General features: G+C 38.1%; 1 protein-coding gene across 4 annotated transcripts in view; it reads right to left on the reverse strand.

The window, feature by feature from the left end:
• DOK5 (docking protein 5) overlaps positions 1-19,938 on the reverse strand; it is a 167,513-nt gene that overhangs the window by 47,870 nt on the left and 99,705 nt on the right. For all 4 annotated transcript variants that reach the window (XM_073005700.1, XM_073005692.1, XM_008013606.3 and 1 more), the window contains exons 3-5: positions 14,661-14,775; positions 14,452-14,571; positions 11,385-11,574 (exon numbers count right to left, since the gene is read on the reverse strand). In XM_073005700.1, coding sequence (XP_072861801.1) covers positions 11,385-11,574; positions 14,452-14,536 — 275 coding nt within the window. In that variant the 5' untranslated portion in view covers positions 14,537-14,571; positions 14,661-14,775. The remainder of the gene's footprint in view (positions 1-11,384; positions 11,575-14,451; positions 14,572-14,660; positions 14,776-19,938) is intronic.

Raw genomic sequence — 19,938 nt, forward strand, 5'->3', positions numbered from 1 at the left:
TCATTCATATACAACTTTTATTATGGTTGTCAAATCTTTGTGCCACTATGTGATTCGTTTTTAATCAACTTGCTTCATTTTCCTTAAATGAATAAATTTTTGTAAGTTGGAATCATCACATCAATATCAAATCAGTATCCCCTGTTGTAAGTTGAAAGCAGACTTAAAAACTACATTAAAAGTCTGGGCGTGGTGGCTCACACCTGTAATCCCAGCACTCTGCAAGGCCGAGGCGGGTGGATCACAAGGTCAGGAGTTCAAGACTGCCTGGCCAAGATGGTGAGACCCTGTCTCTACTAAAAATACAAAAATTAGCCAGGTGTGGTGGCATGCACCTATAATCCCAGCTACTTGGGAAGCTGAGGCAAGGAATTGCTTGAACCCAGGAGGCAGAGGTTGCAGTGAGCCGAGATCACACCACTGCACTCCAGCCTGGGCAACAGAGCAAGACTCCATCTCAATAAATAAATAAATAAATAAATAAATAAATAAATAAATAATTGTTATCAAACTCTGCTACATCCTCTTGCTGTCAAAGATCTGAGCTAGAAGTTTGCTCACTTCTTAGTAACACAAGTATATTAGAAAGTTTTAGAGATGTGTGTCAGGCATGCAGCATCCAACTGAATGGTTTCTCCATTATTCAACCAAAAGGATCAAAAACTAAACAGAAAAGAAAATGACCTTATCACTGTGAGACTCACATTTATTCAACATCACCTGTACTGCCCAAAATCATGCCACATTTTTGGAAACACAGGTCTAGTTCCTAGAGCCCTGCTCCGGGTGATGTGGAGCAACTTCTGGCAGATAAGAGTCTCAATCCCAGCTCCCTCCCATGACGCAATCGCAACCCTGGATGAGTTCCTTGACTTCTCAAAGTCTCCATGACTTCATATTTCCAACGCGAATAACAAGGTCTCCCAAACCACACAGGATGGTGAGAGATTGCGTTTTGTATTTAGCAAACGATCTGGCATCAAATAAGCATTGAATTAGAATCTGTTTTTGTTGCTATCTTAACCCTTTAAAATGTCAAAGCCAAAGAGAACAGGACTCTCTGGAAAAACCTCATGAGAGAGGCACAATCACATACTTGCCTTGAAGGAAATGGGGGCGGCTTGCAACCCAGAACAGCAGTGGGGAAGCAATAATGACGAAGATGTATGGGAATGGAATGTGTGTGGCTGGGAGAAAGAGTGATGTGGAGGCTCATGGGTGGCTGAAAACAGAATAAAATAAACCTCTTCTTTGAGAACGAAAATATGAATTCAGAAATAGGAATCGCCCTCTAAGAAAAGGATCAGCTTTCACTAAAGAAACCTAGGATGCAAAAATTGGGTGTTTTGTTTCTCCAGCTCCAGTGAAGTACAGTGTCTGTGCTGGAGGATTAGCACACCTTATGAGATATAAAGCTTATTAGCTGGAGTGCAGGGTGAAGAGAAAGACCCCAGTGCAGACTGTGCAGGGCCACACTGTGGCCCTCCTCCTGCCATTTCATCGTCACTAGCACAGTTTTCCTAACAGCCAGAGTCCCCTCAAATGTGCATAGAGACCTTCGCTATCACTTTTAGATGTAAATTTTAATACTTACTGTCTGGACTTGAAGGTTTGTGGAAAAACAAACAAACAAAAGAATAAATTAACTACTATCTGTAGCCATAGAACAAAGCTAGTATAACAGACAGTGGTTGTTTATTAATTGTGTCTGTTCTTTATCACTTACGATATGCACAAAGTCAAAGGAAATCACTTTGTTCCATTTTGCTTTATGATGTGATCTAACTCCTTGTGTGAAGAAAGCATTTTCACACATTCTTCCTGCAGTAGCAGTTATAAGAAATGGGTTGGAATTAGCAGTGCTTTTAACAGTTCTAAGCTCAAACACAATGTGTAGCTTTACTAATCCCTGACAGGATGAAACGGCGGCTTAGTAAGTGGGGTAAACTGCTGAATGAGCCCTGAAGTTAGCCTTTCCAAAACTGACCTCTGGAAAATCCTCAGCCCCAGTGCCCACTCTGCACCCTTTCTCTGCAGTCTTAGCTGCTCCTGGAGGGTGCCTAGCACTTCCCTTTCCCTCTTAGTCCACATCCAATCTGTCAGTAAATCCTTCTGGCTTTGGCTTAAAAACCTATCATCATCCAACACTTAAGACCATATTCACTGTTACCCACATGCCTACAGCCATTCTTGTCCCTCACATGAGTACTACAATACCCTGTAACTGGTTTTAGCCTGAGAAAGTCTTAAAGAAAAAAAAAGATTATGTCACTTCTTTGCTTAACACCTCTAGCGTAGAGAAGAATTTAACCTTGTCTAAAAATAGCTCTTTGCTAGGATCTCCTGCAAGGTAATGTTTGCCTGCCTGGAAACTTAGCTAGACATATAGGAACAATATGACTCAAGATAAGGGCTTCAGGTCATGTGGTGTCAGTCAGCCTGGAGACTGAGATCCACCACGTGGACCACCAGTCAATCACACGTACATAACGGAGCCCAGTAAAATCTTTGTGAGTGGTGGCTCAGGGCGTCTAGGTGGACAATGCTCCATGTGTAATGTCACATGTTGGTAGGAAGAAAGCAGCATGCCTAGATTCCACAGGGAGAAGATAACAGAAGCTCCACACTTGGTACTTCTCTGGACTCCCTCCCATGTGCTTCTTTGCTTACTTGATTTCACTCTATATGCCCTACTGTGATAAACCATAACTCTGTTTAATAGCTTTTGGTGAGTTCTGGGAGTCATTTTAGTGACTTACTAAATCTTAGGGTAGTTTTAGAAACCCGTGAACTTGCAGTTGGTGTCAGAAGTAAGAGCCATCTTGGGGACTTGCTCAAACTCTGTAGTTGTCCAACTCTACACAGCCCCTGATGGCTCCCCATCAGACTAAGACTAAATGCCAAATTCCTTACAACCACCTTCAAGCTCCACATGGCCTGACCCTGCTGCATCTCCACCTGTGTCATGTGGCTTCCCATCCATTGATTCTGCTCAGACACACTAACCTCCTGGTTCTTCTTTGAATACTTCCTCTTCAGCATCTTCTTCCATCTTCTTTCTGGAAGAAATGCTCTTCCCCCAGATTCCTACATGGCTCACACTCTCACCTCTTAACATTGCTTACTCAGTAAAGCCAGTCCTGCTCACTCTCTTTAAAACTGCACCCATTCTTTGGCACTGTCGATTGTCCTTCCCAACTTTATTTTTCAATCTGACATCTATTTTACCTTTTAAAATATTTGTCATTGTCTATATCTCTCTCCTTCCTTGAGTAAGTTGTATGTTGTTTTCACTGCTATATCTGCAGTGCTTAAAACCACACTAGGCATTAGGGTGCACTAGGTGAATATTGCATGAAGGAAGGAATGATTCATTTTTACTAGTCCTTTCTAGAATTCCAAAATACCATCTCAAATAAAGTAATCACAAATGCCAATGGGCCATCACCTACATTAAAGATAGCCACAGACAAGGTATGTTGCTGAGTGCCTAATTTTGCCTCAAAGGTCAGAAAAAAGTCATCCTTTCTTTCAAGAATTGCACATGCTATTTAATAAAATCACAGAAACTCAGAGGTGGATAGGATCTAGCTAAGCCTCTTATAATTGTGGCCTAGTGTTGCTTGTCCTCATACCTCTCACTTAGCACAGTGTGTGGTAGACAATAGACATGCAATAATGGAACATCCATTAAGATGATTATTAAAGAGGTTACTCTGTGGAGTAGAAAAGAAAATGCTTCCTTCTGATTTCATACATGCCTCTACTATTGGAATATTTATACTATTCCAATATTTATAATATATTTATAATATTCCAATAGTATTATCTTTGTAATTAAAATTATTTTTGAGGAAAATGTGCATTATCTTTGTAATTAAAATTATTTTTGAGGAAAATGCTAATGAATAACAAGTGGCCATTTAAATGACACAATGTTTGTTCCCTTTTTCTTACAAAAGAAGAAGATTTTACTTCTCCAGAGCAAACTTGTGTTAGATCCAGCACATTTGTATTCTAATCGTTATACTCAACATAGTTGGGGGAGTTGAGTATACTGGATTGCTTACCTGCTTTAAATTCTTCAATAAGGATAACTGTATGCTCTGTAAAACATTCAGAAGTGGGAGATTACTAAGAAGCTACTAAGAAGATAAATTGGGAACATGTAGCTTTCAAATATTCAAATAGACATATATTTCAGATATTCAAAGAGATAAATAGAAAATATTCATAAGCTATCAAAATAATTGTCATTTTACGTGTAAACTCACCAATTAAAGGAGAAAACAATTTTTTTCTTGAATAAAAAATTATTTCCCCAATTAGGCTGGTTTTAGGGTGAAATATGCAAGAAACTAATTATTTTCTAAAGCTGTTCAGATGCCTTTATATCCAAATAAATAAAAATCTATTTCAAAAACCACTTGTGAACTCCATTTAAGGAAAAGTATTTGTATTTGCAATTTGGATTTTCACATATTTTTGGCATACCTAAAAGTTTCTCTTAAAACCATGTCAAAAGCACAAGAGAGACTCTCTCCAGCTCGTGAAGAAAGGCACTCATGTGCGGTAATTATTTAGTACGTTCTGCCAAATGTCACCTAAGCTTCTCTAGCTCCTGCAGGTGCAAAGCCCAGGGTATTAATTTAAATCAGTCAGGAGGTAAGGCGAAGTCTGACATTGAAGCATGCTAACTCAGCAGCGAGCTATACAGTTAACACAGAAAGGTACTGGACACCTGCCACCCTTCTCTACACAATCACATTGCAAGAATGGTTCCCAGGGGGGTGATGCTGCAGTTAGAACTTCATGTCAATTGGATCTTCCCTGAGAACTTCATGTCAATTGCATCTTCCCATAAAAAAATTAGTGCCCCTGACAGTCTGATGTGCCTCAGTGAGGTTTCAGGGCTTTGAAGTGGAAAGAAACGAACAAAAGACTAAGAAAACTTCAAACAAAATAAGTAATATATCCCTTAGCCCCCAAGTTAAACTAATTATTCTCTGTCTCCAAGGGTCATTAATTGTGCAATTCATCTTATTAAAAATGTTATATTCCAATTTTGAATTTCCTCAAAAAATAGAGACTGTGGTCAGATTTTCTGATACCAGGAGGAGAAGGAGAAAAACATGTGCAGAAGACACTAATGACCTGTGATCCGCAGAGTGCTACCCCGGAAAGATGAACAATCCTGGCTGTATGTGCCTATACTCCAAACTAAGAGAACACATAGGGGGTTCCAAAAAGTCAACTCAAACTAAGGACATTTATACCCCAGTGCACAGCTCAAGAGGAATATTTACATCACCAGCATCTTTGCAAGTCTGTGGCTTATTGACAGATGCCTTATTCATATTGAGGCTGCTTCAGTGGGAAAGGATAATATCCTCACAACATCATCCAAAATGGATTTAGCAAGCTTTGGTTATGTAAGCATGCTTGCTCTTCCTCACCTCTGCAGAAGTTAACTAAGAACTAGGCTAACCTCCAGTAGAAGGTAAGCCTTCTTAGAAATCTATAGAGTTTGGAAGTAAAAGATCTGAGCGTGAGTCCTGAATTTATCAGCCTTGTGTCTTTGGACCTCTTGCCATTGCCCAAGTTTCATTTTAAGATGGAAATAACTGTATTGCCTAGTTTATATGATAATGAGTAGCTTAAATGAGGTAATGAGCCTCTTAGCACAGAGGCTTTCTTATAGTAAGGGCTCAGTAAATGGTAGTGATGATTTTCAATGGTTCATACACCTGCTAGAGTAGGGTTTCCCAACCACATGATTAGACCTGATAATCTTCTGTTGTCGAGGACTGTTCTGTGCAGTGTAGGATGTTTAGCAGCATCTCTGGCCCCTTTACGCACCAGATGCCAGTAACACCCCCTGCCTAGGTTGTCACAATCAAAAATGTCTCCAGACATTTTCAAATGTCCCCTGGGAGCAAAATCACCTCTGGCGAAGAACCACTGCCCTGGAAATCAGCACCATTGTGAGTGCAAATGTTAATTACAGTCAAACAGCCTCTTGACCTAATTTGTTTTGAGCGAGTATTAAATGCTATATTGTACATATTTTGTTAGTTTTTAAAAACCTCACCTCCACTCCTCTTCTGATGGCAACAGTACCCTTTTCATGCCTTCAGAGAACCACCCTCATTGCGTTTGTACCCTGTGAGCTTTGTGTAAAGTGCAGTGCTTGACACATAGTATATATAATGACAGCAGAGAGTAGTAACATATCTCTCTTCTACTGAGATAGTGTGGGGAGATCTCAAAGCTCCTGAAAGTCACCATATGGAGCTAGAATGAAACTATTTTAGAACAAACAGAACTGTCAAATAAAACCTGGGAATATCATTTGGACACTGAGCTAAGCCAAGCTTGAAGCCATTTTACTCCTCAGACTTTCAGTTTATGGAAGTCAATGAGTTTCTTTTCTGTACCAGTTTGGGTTGATACAGCTGCCTACCACATCCAGGCACTATTCCAGGTGTCTTTACATGTGCCTTTATTTAATCTTCATAGCAATCTTGTGAGACAAGTAATATATGTGTTCCCAATTTACAGGTTGCAATGAAATAAAGCTCGGTGAGTTAAGTGACATATCCACGTTCCCACAGCTAGTATGTGATAGAACTGTAATTTTACTTCATTTCCTCCAACTTCCAGTTCAGTCTATTACACATGTCCCACTGTCAGCTTTGGTGGGGTGAAACGGGGCCACTGAGCAGGAGTAACACTCAGTTCTAGTTCTAAGAGAGGTTGAATATGAGCAGAACTTTGTCCAAGAAAGATTTCCTGTGTTCTAGAGGATATTGTTAAGTTTTTGCAGATGCATGTGGGATATGTGAAAACTATATGCTTAGACAGACAACTTCTGCTCACTTCTTGATGTGAGAGATGGGGAAAATTACATTGGTTAATATAAAACTGCCTTGTTTCAACACATCCAAAAATAGCCAAAGAAAAAATTACCTTCACTAATAAAGCAAGGCAGACATAAAACTTTCATGCTTGGTGGAACACGAATGATCTTATTATCCTGAGCATCTTGATGGTAACTATAAAAATTTATCTTTATTTGAGTTTCAGGCAAAATATAAAATAGTAATTTTACCTTGCATTTAACACTAGCCTGCAAGCCCATGTTCTGCTCCAAAAGCAATCATAATAGAATACCAAAGATACTATTTAGGAGAAGCCCAGCATCCTTCCAGGTCATCTACATGCATTTCTGCCTTTACCTACAACAAATCTGCAAGAAAGTTATTACTCCAATAAATTTACAAGGAAAGTTAAGAACTTTGTCCAAGGTTAGCGGCTAGCAAAAGTAGAGATTACCCAGGGTTTCTCTGAATTCTGAATTAGTACTTCGTATACTACACCATGCTGTTTGAGAAGTAAGATCCTAAGCATACAACTCCCACACTTTCCTTTCTGACCATTCAATCTCAAGTTTGCACCAGGCCTGCAAAACATGGCCAATGCATAAGAATAATGCGATCAAAATCAATAAATATTCTATGTCCCCACAATACTGGAGATATAACATTGAGTGGCCCGGGTTGTGAATATTATAATCATCTAACCAATGGAGTTCTTGGATTAAATAAGCAAATGGATGGACTATAAAGGGGTCATCAAAGTCATGGAATAAAACACTTATATCTTCCAAGTCAGCATATTGGTAAACACCATTGAAATAGTTCTGGAATTTATGTCACCAGTGTATCTTTTCATCCACCATTGTTTCACTTGAGCCGGTTCAATATCTCCCACATCCACACCTATCTCCTCTATCCTACTGTCTACACAATGTGGTCAAAGTGACCTTTATATACTTTTTTTTTTTTTTTGAGGCGGAGGCTCGCTCTGTCGCCCAGGCTGGAGTGCAGTGGTGCGATCTCCACTCACTGCAAGCTCCGCCTCCCAGGTTCACACCATTCTCCTGCCTCAGCCTCCCGAGTAGCTGGGACTACAGGTGCCCGCCACCACGCCCGGATAATTTTTTATATTTTTAGTAGAGACGGGGTTTCACCATGTTAGCCAGGATGGTCTCGATCTCCTGACCTTGTGATCCATCTGCCTCGGCTTCCCAAAGTGCTGAGATTACAGGTGTGAGCCACTGTGTCCGGCCCTTTATAAACTATTAACACAATTACATCACATACTCACACAACCCGTATACACACATCTCATACACACACAGAGACTCAAACATACCAGCCTCCAAGTCTCTATGGTTTCCTACAGCACTTAGGAGAAATATCAACATCTTTTAAGTAATTGCCTAAGTCCTTAGCAGTTCTATTAGATTTCAATATGAATAAACTAAACATTTGCAGGATATGTATAGTGTTCATCTTATCCCTGGAAAATTAATAAGATAATATATTTTTATGTTTAAAATAGACATGAGATACTAATAAAATTTACTAAGGTTTTGGTCTTCAAACACTGCCATAAAAAGCTATACACTTTTTCTACTACTATTTCCTGTAAATGGTAAATAAAAAATGATTTTAAAATATTAATAATTGAATAAGTACTGTCTGAAACAGATCCAAAGAGTCTTGATCGATGCAGAATTCTCTTACACATCAATATGAAATATGAATGGAGGTGTTTTGAGATATATAGTCATAGAAAAGTCTATTTATATTATAAAACATTTTCAATACTTAGATTTCACTGGTTATAGTTAATGCATACATAATTTCTGAGACCTAAAGGAAAAAATACACCAACCTTACCAAAAAAATTATTAATTTTCTATAGGGATTTTCTTTTGTTGTTGTTTTTTTCTTTTTTTGAGACAAGGTCTCACTCTGTCGCCCAAGGCTGGACTGTAGTGGCATGATCATAGCTCACTGGAGCCTCGATCTCTGCGGCTCAAGTGATCCTCCCACCTCAGTGTCTGGAGTAGCTGAGACCACAGGTGTGTGGCACTATATGCCTGGCTAATTTTTTTTTTCATTTAATTAGCTTTTATTTTTTCTACAATATATCCAGTAATGAATGGGTATTCTTATTTTCCTTTTTTTTAACTTTTGTTTTAAGTTCATGGGTACACGTGCAGGATGTACAGGTTTGTTACGTAGGTAAATTTGTGTCATGGTGACTTATTGTACAGATTATTTCATCATGCACGTATTAAGCTTAGTATCCATTACTTATTTTTCCTGATCCTCTCCCTTCCCCATACTCAACCCTCAGATAGGTTCCAGTATGTGTTGTTCCCTTCTACATATCCATGTGTTCTCATGATTTAACTCCCACTTATAAGTGAAAACATGCAGTATTTGGTTTTCTGTTCCTATATTGGTTTGCTAAGGAATTAGGCCTCCAGCTCCATCCTTGTCCTGGCAAAGGACATGATTCATTCTTTTTTATGGCTGTATAGTGTTCCATGGTATATATGTACTACATTTTCTTTATCCAGTCTATCATTGATGAGCATTTGGGTTGATTCTATGTCTTTGTTATTGTGAATAGTGCTGTGATGAATATACATGTGCAATTGTTTTCATAATAGAACAATTTTGGAGAGATGGGGTCTCCCTATGTTGCCCAGCTTGGTCTGAAACTCCTGGGCTCAAGCAATCCTCCCGTGTAAGCCACCGCCCTGGACTGGGATTTTCTTATAAGAAGAATAAATAAGTAATTCTCACAAAACAAAATCATTGCTCTAAACATTAAAGGTTTATTTTTTGTGATAACTTTTATAGTCCTTGAAAGATTCACCAACTTGTTTCTAGGTACTTAAAAATAAAATAGACCAGAAAAGAGCTGTATGAAAAGTATAAAGTAAAAAACTTTCCAGACAGTTGTAAGAACATCAAATTGATCATATTTCTGAAATGTAAATTTTAAATAATTGGGCTTTGATTATTTAAAATATAATTTTTTTTTTTTTTGAGACTCACTCTGTCACCCAGCCTGGAGTGCAGTGGCGTGATCTCTGCTCACTACAAGCTCCGTCTCCCGGATTCACACCATTCTCATGCCTCAGCTTCCTGAGTAGCTGGGACTACAGGTAAAACGTAAATTTTAAATAATTGGGCTTTGTTCATTAAAATGGAAAGAACAGATTTGTTAGAGAGGACCACTACTGTTACCCATTCACATGGATTGGGGTGTTTAGAACTTCTGTGTTTACTCTCCTTATATCAAGAGTCATATTCCTGTCAGGAATAATTATCTGCTTTTACAAGCAACTGTTATTTAACATCACAAGTTGATGGTTTTCAATTTCAGTGTAATGTCAGGCCATATACAGAAGAACTTATACTTCTTAAAATTTAGGCATTTAAAATTCTAAAATAGAAAATTTATCTGGCTGGGTGCGGGGGCTCATGCCTGTAATCCTAGCACTTTGGGAGGCCAAGGCGCAAGGTCAGGAGATCGAGACCATCCTGGCTAACACGGTGAAAAACCCCATCTCTACTAAAAATACAAAAAATTATCTGGGCGTGGTGGCGGGCGCCTGTAGTCCCAGCTAACCAGGAGGCTGAGGCAGGAGAATGGCGTGAACCCGGGAGGCGGAGCTTGCAGTGAGCCAAGATCTTGCCACTGCACTCCAGCCTGGGCGACAGAGCAAGACTCCATCTCACAAAACAAAACAAAACAAAACAAAACAAAACAAAACAAAAATATATATATCTGCGGCGTTCCCAAATGAATCCTAAATTCTGAGGGAAAAGTGAAGGACAAGGAAAATAGGATTCTGACTAGAGGAGTCTTTTTGTAGGTAGCAACCAACCCATATATTATTGGCACTATTTTATCTCTCCCAATTAACCCTAAGAGGAAAAAGAGAAAACCCAGAAAGTGCTTAGTAGGTATCACAAAGAGCAAGTTTGAGCATGAATCTCTTCCAGTATTCACGGGAATCCTTACACTGCAAGCCAAGTAGATGGAACTCAATAAATTGCAGCTGGTAAAAACTCCATGGTCTTATTAATAATTAATAATAATAATCTACCACAGTTAGCTCAGATGAGGAAACATAAGTGAAATAATAATATGAAAGTTTCCCAAAATCAAGAAGCTGGCCTCTGTTCAGCTTGACCCAGGAAATGGTACCTTGTTAACGTTTTTACCTGGATCAACTTCAGTTTGTGGTATGGAAACAAACTGTGTAATGAAAATTTGTATCATGCATGTGAGACATTAGAATCTTCCACAGGGGAGAAAAGCCATGTTGAACATATAAATATTTTACAAGACCCCTCATATTATGTCATTGCAACTCTATGAATTCCCTCAAGTGACTTCAGTTGGGTGTCATATGAAAACCTACCGTCTCATATGATGCGAGCCTGGTAAAAATGAACACACACACACACACACAAAACAGAAAAATAGTCATTAAAAGTCATTAAACTCACCTCCCTGCCTCAAAAGTGAACCACGTAGTATCACGTCCATACCGCCGCAGGGCGCTTAGCGGCCAAGAGATGAGTTTGACTCTGGGATTCTGGATGTCCCAAAGACAGATATACTCATATGTAATCTGCAAGGCACATTCGCCATGTACATCTAAGTTAGGAGATGGCATCAAATACACATTGAATCTCTCTGGGAGAAAAACAAAAGGTTAGTCTAAAATCCCCAGGAATAAAACATCAAAGACATTGTAGGAACATAGAGGCATTTAAAAACAATTCAAGTTCACATTCTAGATTTTGGTTGCATATTCAGAAAGATAAACCTTTCCCATTAATTAACAGTCCCAGAAAATAATTTCTTAAATGCAGATCCTATTCAATAATATAATAATAATACAGCCTGACTGTCAGCATACACTAAGCACTATTTACATGAGCAAAGATCATTTTTAGAATTTTTAAATTTGCATAATAAAAATGTGTATGCCAATAAAAGTCTAAAGCAATAAAACCATTAAAAGCAATTTTTTTTCCTGCCAAGAACACATTAACTAGATCCACACTTTTGTGCTCACAAAACATGCAGGTGCAAAACAACTATGTCATGGTTTAATGTTATTAAAGTTATATTGATCAACTTGTAATTTCTATAACTAAATGAATAAACTGTATCCCAAATCATTTAAACAAAACTCCACAGTGATACTATACACTTCACTGGCCAATAATTTGGGAAAATGCCAATGCTTATATTTGAACTAGTTTTAACAAAGAACTTTCTTTAGCAAAATACTGGAAAGAAATGTTCATTGCATATTTGGATGATTACTAAAATGCAACCAAAATTATTCTACATAAGCTTGGCTGATTACTGCAACCTAATTCTCATCCCTGCAGTTACAGTCACCATATTTCTGTTATATTTCTGGAAACTTCATTAAGAAGTTTTTGAGTCAAAGTCTTTCAGTGAAATATGAACAAAAATATTACTATAGCAAATATATTTCCAACTATGCATCATTATGATAGATTGCCTACATATGACATTGTGGCATTAACAATTTTATATTAGTGGTATTTTAAATACATTGTTTTATAATAAGATAGTCATTTGAATTTTCATAGATTTTAGCTGAATTTAGTAAATAGTAATGCCAAGATTGTGTTCATGAAATGTGTTCCATTATCTACTATTCAAAAATTTTAAATTATTTCATGCTCCCAATAAGCAAATATTCATTGATTTCTAGTAATTATTTGAAAAAAAATGTATTCTAATTGAGCATATTCCCCCCTTGAAACTTCCAAGTAAGAAAGACTATCTACATTAAGTAAAAGGTAAGAGAGATCATTATCAATCTATTTGCTTAGATGTTCTCTAAGTCCTACCTCACTCAAGAATAACAACAGGGGAGAGGTAGGAAAAAATAATAAAATTTTAAAAAGAATAACAGCAATAGTGGTAGAGTAACCATTTTATTTACAATCACTTGAAGTCATACTAACTAACATTGTAAAGGGCCTGAGAGGACTTAGTTGAATTTATAATAATCCCTGATACTTGTAGAGCAGAGCTATTATTTCCATTTAACAGAAGAGGAAACAGAGGCACAGAAAGCTGCTGTGGGAAAGGTATCTCCTAGGCACCACCGATTTTTAAATTCAGACTGTAGTGCAGTCAGGATACTGCTTCCCAAATACAAATTTGTGAAAAGTGCTGATCTGAGCACTCTAGGTGAAAAAATGAATCATAATCAAAACCTGCCAGGTTTTCTTTATGCTTGGCTCCTATGTATCCTCTCTGCCTGGGGCATCCTGATTTAGTGAACCAGAGAAGGAGGAGCCTGGGGATTGGTTGTGTAATCCCATCAATGACTCAACTTCTCTGTAACTCAATTTTCCAACCTACAAAGAGGCTCCTCTGAATTACCCAGCGCTTCTAGGTCTCGGTCAATAACACTTCCATGGAGATGGGTTATGGTAGATATGTTGCATCCAAAACAGTCACAGATTGTAAATGTGTCATGAAGACATAGTTCCAACTGGGAGGGACAGCATTTTTTTTACTGACATTGGAGTGTGCACCTACAGAAAGAGTCAGTACAATTCCATCTCTGCCATGTCCGTAATCAGATCAGATGACCCACAGACCTTTCCATGGTGACATGCCCTCATAGATCAAGTCAACCAGCTAAAGCAGAGCTCTGTGATCTGATCTACCCTGTCCCCAGGCTCAGCTGTTAGGAGACAAAGAAATAATTCCTCACATCCAGGTTTGTTCTGTAAATCAACATTGATTTTTGCTGAAGTGTTCATGAATATTTTGGTCATTATTATTTTAAATTATTTATTCCCAGACTGAGTGCTGAGCTCAGAGTTGGCTCAAGTGTTTCAACAAAATGTGTATTTTTTTAATTACAGATTTTAGATGGGTTTAAATTTGGTGAAATATTCATAAAGTTTGAATTATATTGAAAGCATTGCAAAGCTGTTGATAACATTTTAAGTGAAAAAGGCAAGACCAAAAAATGCCCATGACATTTTAAAATCTGTACACTGTAAATATAGGCCCAACAGTATTGTCTAGAATCAAACACTAGTGAGCTAATGGAGTTGAAGGAAGGTCTTTACTTCCTCTAAATTTTAGTTTCCTCATGTGCAAAATGAATTATACCTATACCATGGGGCTGCTATGAAATGTATGTATACCTATATCATAGGGCTGTATGTAATTATACCTATACCACAGGGTTGCTATGAAACGTATAATAAATAATCTGAGATGAGTAAAGCATCTTCCAACAAACTGGCACATAGCAGGTTCCCCAAAATTTCTAATTGATATTATTAATGTGGATACATTCATGTTACGAATTGGAAAAAGAAAATAAGAGAAAGATACACTGAAATGTTAACACAGGTTGTGGATTAGATAAAAGGTTATTTTATTTATTTCTTTATACATTTTTATACCCCAAAAACTTTACATAATGAAGATGTCTTATGTTTTATTATACGGAGACAGAAGCAGTTTTGAAAAAGAGAGGAGAGAATTTTCTTTACATACCACTCTGTTCTCTCTCAACCCCAGTGGCCAGTAAGTCAGGCTCTCCAAGGCTGATGTCATTGATCCGTGTTCCTACACACTCCATCTGGAGTACTTTGCACCACTCATCGGCCTCAAGATCTGTGGAAATGTCCAAAAGATTAAACTGTGTGCCCAGCATCCATTCAGAATCTAAAAGCAAAAGCCCCCCTGCCCTGCCTGAGACAAACCTGATTCGCAAGCAAAAGTCTTGGAGGTATCGTCATTGAAATAAATCCCTATGGCATGTTTCTTGGTGCTCTTTGGCAATCGAGCTACGTTCTTCACATTGTTGAGTTCTGTAACCTGAAAATGAACAATTAAAAGTTTGACACACTCCCTGAATGAATGTCTCCAGTGTACAACACCAAAAGTGAGGTCCAGAAATCAGTATGGCACAACACAGCTGAGCACAACCTGTTGAAAAAGTGTCTACTATCTGAAAGCTAAGATGTATTTAAGTGAATTTAGTGTTATCTGTAACACACAGCAAGAATGGTTAACAAATTATCTTTCCTTACTAAATTTTCTGAAACGTATTAAGTGGAACAGGCTTAAAACTTTATAGAGGAAGAACATTTTGGTTTTTCTTTTTTCTTTAGTTTTTTAAATCCTCCCAAAGACTCCCACTTGATCAACAGTTCTTATGTCTGTTTTGGTCTCTGTGGACAGACAGCCTTCTTTCTCAGCCGACTGCAAAAGCCTCCAAATACTCCATCCCTTCTGAGTACTCCCCATGTTAAGTGTCTTAAACACATCAACCCAAGGAAGGGAAGGGAAGGAAGAGTGTTCCAATTCATAACTAGATTATTTTACTCTTGACCAGTCAGAAGTTGAGTGTCAAGAGTCTCAAAAATGACCCTTGACTTGAGGTCCAAATCATAGAAAGTACATAATGAATTTGGTTTTCCAAATATTTTCCCTCTGTCTCTGACTTACTCCTAGCTCCTCAATGGTTATGGGGCCTCTGTTTTAGGCTCTGAGAACACTACCCAGTGGCACCTTCTTCCTAGCAGGGAGGAAAGCCATCTCCACTAGACATTCTCTCTCTCCTTCCTCTATCTTATAATCCCTTGGCTCCTTTAACACTTTTGTAAACCCCTCCCTTTCCACAAAGTGTCTTGGCTCATTGTGTTTCCACAGTGGTCATCCCTTATCCAGTTACATCCGCATCCTCGGCTGCATTGGAGGTTTGGAATATTTGGGTCATGCCTGAGAGAAGGCTTACGTGGCTTCAGGGTAAGTATTTACAAGATCAATAGCTTTTCACACTGACAAGTTTAACCTCTCTGTCATATATCTCTTTTGTGCTGTTACACAAAAGCATCCACTTTCCATCAATCTTTGCTTGCAATGATGTTGTGCCGTTTCTCCCATCTATTACTCTAAATTCAATAAGTGCTTAGCTCAAGAAGCAGGTGGGAAGAGAAATAAATACCCTCCATGCACAACACTAATCTGATTATTCCATTTCTCTGCTTCTTCATCTCCATCAGCCCTTTTTATAGTATAAATGCAAATTTCTTAGCATGAAATGTCGTACCCCTGCTCCTCAAAAACTGCCCATACATATCATGTCAGTGACTCAGCACCATGTATCTTATTCTCCAACTACACCAAGTGCCTCAGGACTCACCAGATACAACTGTTGATTTGTTTGTTTATTTATTTGTTTATTTTCTTGCCACTACTCCAATTCAAGTCACTATCATCTTGTGGCAACTACTTACTGGTCTTTCCACTTCCATTTTAATCCCCATTAATGCATGCTGCACATAGCAGAATTTTTTTTTCAAAACATAAGTCTTGAAATATTACTCTGCATAAACAGAACACTTCAGTGACTTCCCATTGCACTTGGGACAAAAGCCTGTATCCTTAGAATGACCACCAAGACCCCCTGTGGTCTTATCCACACTATCTCACCAGTGTCCTCTCTATACCTTTCCCATGTGCTCTATGTCTCAGCCACAGTGGACTTTGTTCAGTTCCCAGAAGACACCATGGTTCTCCTGGCACAGGACCTTCTCTGTTTCTCCTTACCTCACTCCCATTCCCACATGGGTCCCAGTTTAAATCTCAGTTACCCACAGAGGCCCTATTGGACACCTCCCATCCTAACACCTAGTTAGTCTCAAGGCTACACCATCCAATGATGTCCTACACCTTTCCTATGGGTTATTGGTTTCATGCTCATCTTGCCTGAAAAGTGAGAGTTACATACTACATAGGGCAGGAATAGGTTTTGTTTTTGTTTTTGTTTTGTTTTGTTTTGCTCTGCTCATCATTGTGTTCCCTGAGTCAAACACAGAACCCCTCACATAGTGAGAACTCAATAATTATAAGTGGACTATATGAATGAAAGACCCAACTCACCCATACATTTACTTGCATGGTGCTTCTGGAAGGCAAATGCCTCTCTCTCTCCTGCCTCTTTTCTCCAGGGAAATTTCACTTTTCCCTCAAGGTCACTTCCTCTAGGAAATGTGCCCTGACCTTAGCGTTAACTAACATTTCTCTTCTCTCTGTTCTCATATATGCTGCATGAGGTTCTACTGCATTATCTGTTGTTGTACTTAATGTTTCTCTCTCCAGCACCCAGCTAGACTTGAGTTGCCCAGCAATGACTTACTGAAGGGCCAAACCAATGAAAATAATCATACTGATGCCAACATGCATTTCTCCCCACACATACGCCACATACCATGCTTAGCTTTTTTGTTTTGTTTTGTTTTGTTTTTTTCGAGATGGAGTTTCACTCTGTTGCCCATACTGATCTCAGCTCACCGCAACCTCCACCTGCCAGGTTCAAGCTATTCTCCTGCCTCAGCCTCCTGAGTAGCTGGAATTACAGGCACCCACCACCACATTCAGCTATTTTTTTTTTTTTTTTTTTGTATTTTTAGTAGAGACAGGGTTTCACCATTTTGGCCAGGTTGGTCTCAAACTCCTGACGTTAGGTGATCTGCCCGCCTCAGCCTCCCAAAGTGCTGGGATTATAGGTGTGAGCCACTGCGCCCGGCCAGTGTTTTTATAGATAATATCTCATTTGATCTTCATAAAAGCTCTGTGAAATAAATATTATTATTATCACCTTTTCACAGATGAGGAAACTAGACTGCAAAAGGTTAAAGTCATACAACCAAGTTCACAGCTTAAAAAATGAAGCAAACTGCTTTTAACACATCTGAAACACTAATGACTAACTAAACACTTTCAGCCAGAGGATCTTTAGACCCTGAAAGCCACCTCTCATTTTAAGATCTCTTTCTTTTCAACGTGATTAGAAATTGAGGTGGAAGTAGAATACGTATGCCAACTTTATTCTGACCCTCTAGTGAGACATTATGTAAGAGTAGTCCACCCCAGCCAGACACACAGCAACGACTTTGGAACATGTGACTTGATTACATCTCCATTAAGGGCAAAGAGGAAGAGATAGTCACCTGAAATAGTCAGGAAATGTAGGGGGAATTGTATGAGTCAGAACACGATTACCCATTTAGGAAATTGGTTTAGGAAATCAGCAACTGAACAGCCCCGCTCAAGAGAAGCAAGTGACTGTTCCCAGAGCAAGCAGGGTCATAATTTTATGGATCAAAGGACAATCAGATTTTAAGGCAACAGTCTCTGTCTCTACCTCAGAACTACACCTAGTGGGCATGTGCACACACACACACAACACATACACACATGCACACACACAACACACACAAGCCTTGCAATCTACACTAATTCATAATGTCATAATGGAAACTTCCTCAATATACATGCTAAAGTAATAATTATGATAACTAAATTTTGCAGACATATTTACAAGTCACATAAAACTTTTCAAAGATGTATTTATTTCCACTATCATTCCATTTTGCAAATGAGAAAACCAAGGCAAGACATAATAGTCCTCTTACAAAGAAATCTGCCTTATAAGAAATGCTAAAGGAAGTCCTTCAAGTTGAAATGAAAGTAACATGAAGATAGTAACATGAAAGCAAATGAAAGCATATAATTTACTGGAAAAGGGGTGTGTGTGTGTTTATATATATGTGTGTATATACATATATATATGGCGTGTGTGTGTTTATATATATGTGTGTATATACATATATATATACACACACATACACAAATACATATTATAGTACTATAACATTGCATTACATGTGACATTACAAATATCGTATAAACAGCTTTTAATTTTGATATAGAAGTGAAAAGATAAAAGTATAAAAACTATAAAATTATGTTAATGGATACATAATATAAAAACATGAAATTTGTTACAACAATAACATAAAGGAGTCTAGTGGAATAGTACAGTTTTTCTATGTGATTGAAGTCAAGTTATCATCTTAAAATAGATTATCATAACTATAAAATGTGTTATATAAGCCCCACAGCAACCAGAAAAGAAATACCTATAGGAAACACACAAAAGAAAATGAGGAAGGAATCAAAATATGATCCTAAATAATTTTTTAAATCACAAATAAGACAGCAAGAGAAAAAGATAAGGACAAAAGAGTTACAAGGAATATAGAAGATAATAAAATGATAAAAGTAAGTCATTTCCCATCAATACTTATGTATTTTTATTATTTATTTATTATTATTATTTTTAAACAGAGGCTCACTCTGTCACCCAGGCTAGAGCACAGTGGTGTGATCTCAGCTAACTTCTGCCTCCTGGGTTCAAGCGATTCTCCTGCCTCAGCCTTCTGAGCAGCTGGGACTATAGGTGTGCACCAACATGCCTGACTAATTTTTTTTTTTTTTTTTTTTTTTTTTTTTGTATTTTTTGTAGAGATAGGGTTTTGCCATGTTGGCCAGGCTAGTCTCAAACTCCTGACCTCAAGTAACCCACCTGCCTCAGCCTCCCAAAGTGCTAGGATTACAGGTATGAGCCACCATGCCTGGCGTAGTAATTACTTTAAATAGAAATAGATTAAACTGCCCTATCAAAAGATAAATTAAAAACCAGGTCCAACGATATGCTGTCTACAAGAGACTCGCCTAGATTTAAGGACACACATAGGCTGAGAGTGAAAACATGGAAAAAGATAACCCATATAAACAGCAATCAAAAGAAGAGTAGGGGTGGCAATACTTATATCAGATTAAATAGGCTTTAAGTAAGAGACAAAGAAGGACACTATAATGATAAAAAGGTGAATTCACCAGTAAGATATAGCAATTATAACATATATGTATCCTGTACCAGAGCAACCAAATATATGAAATAAACATTGATTGATAGAATTGAAGTGAGAAAGAGAAAGCAACACCATAATAGTAGGAGATTTCAATACCCCACTTTCAATAACAGATAGGACATCCAAAGAGAATATAAGTAAGAAAACAGAGTGCTTGAACAACACTGAAGACCAATTATACTTAACAGACAAATACAGTCAATAGCAGCAGCATACACTTTTTTAAGTGCACATAAGATAGATCATGTTTTAGGTA

The sequence above is a fragment of the Chlorocebus sabaeus genome, chromosome 2 (genome assembly GCF_047675955.1).
Source record: "Chlorocebus sabaeus isolate Y175 chromosome 2, mChlSab1.0.hap1, whole genome shotgun sequence".
Classification (NCBI taxonomy): domain Eukaryota; kingdom Metazoa; phylum Chordata; class Mammalia; order Primates; family Cercopithecidae; genus Chlorocebus; species Chlorocebus sabaeus.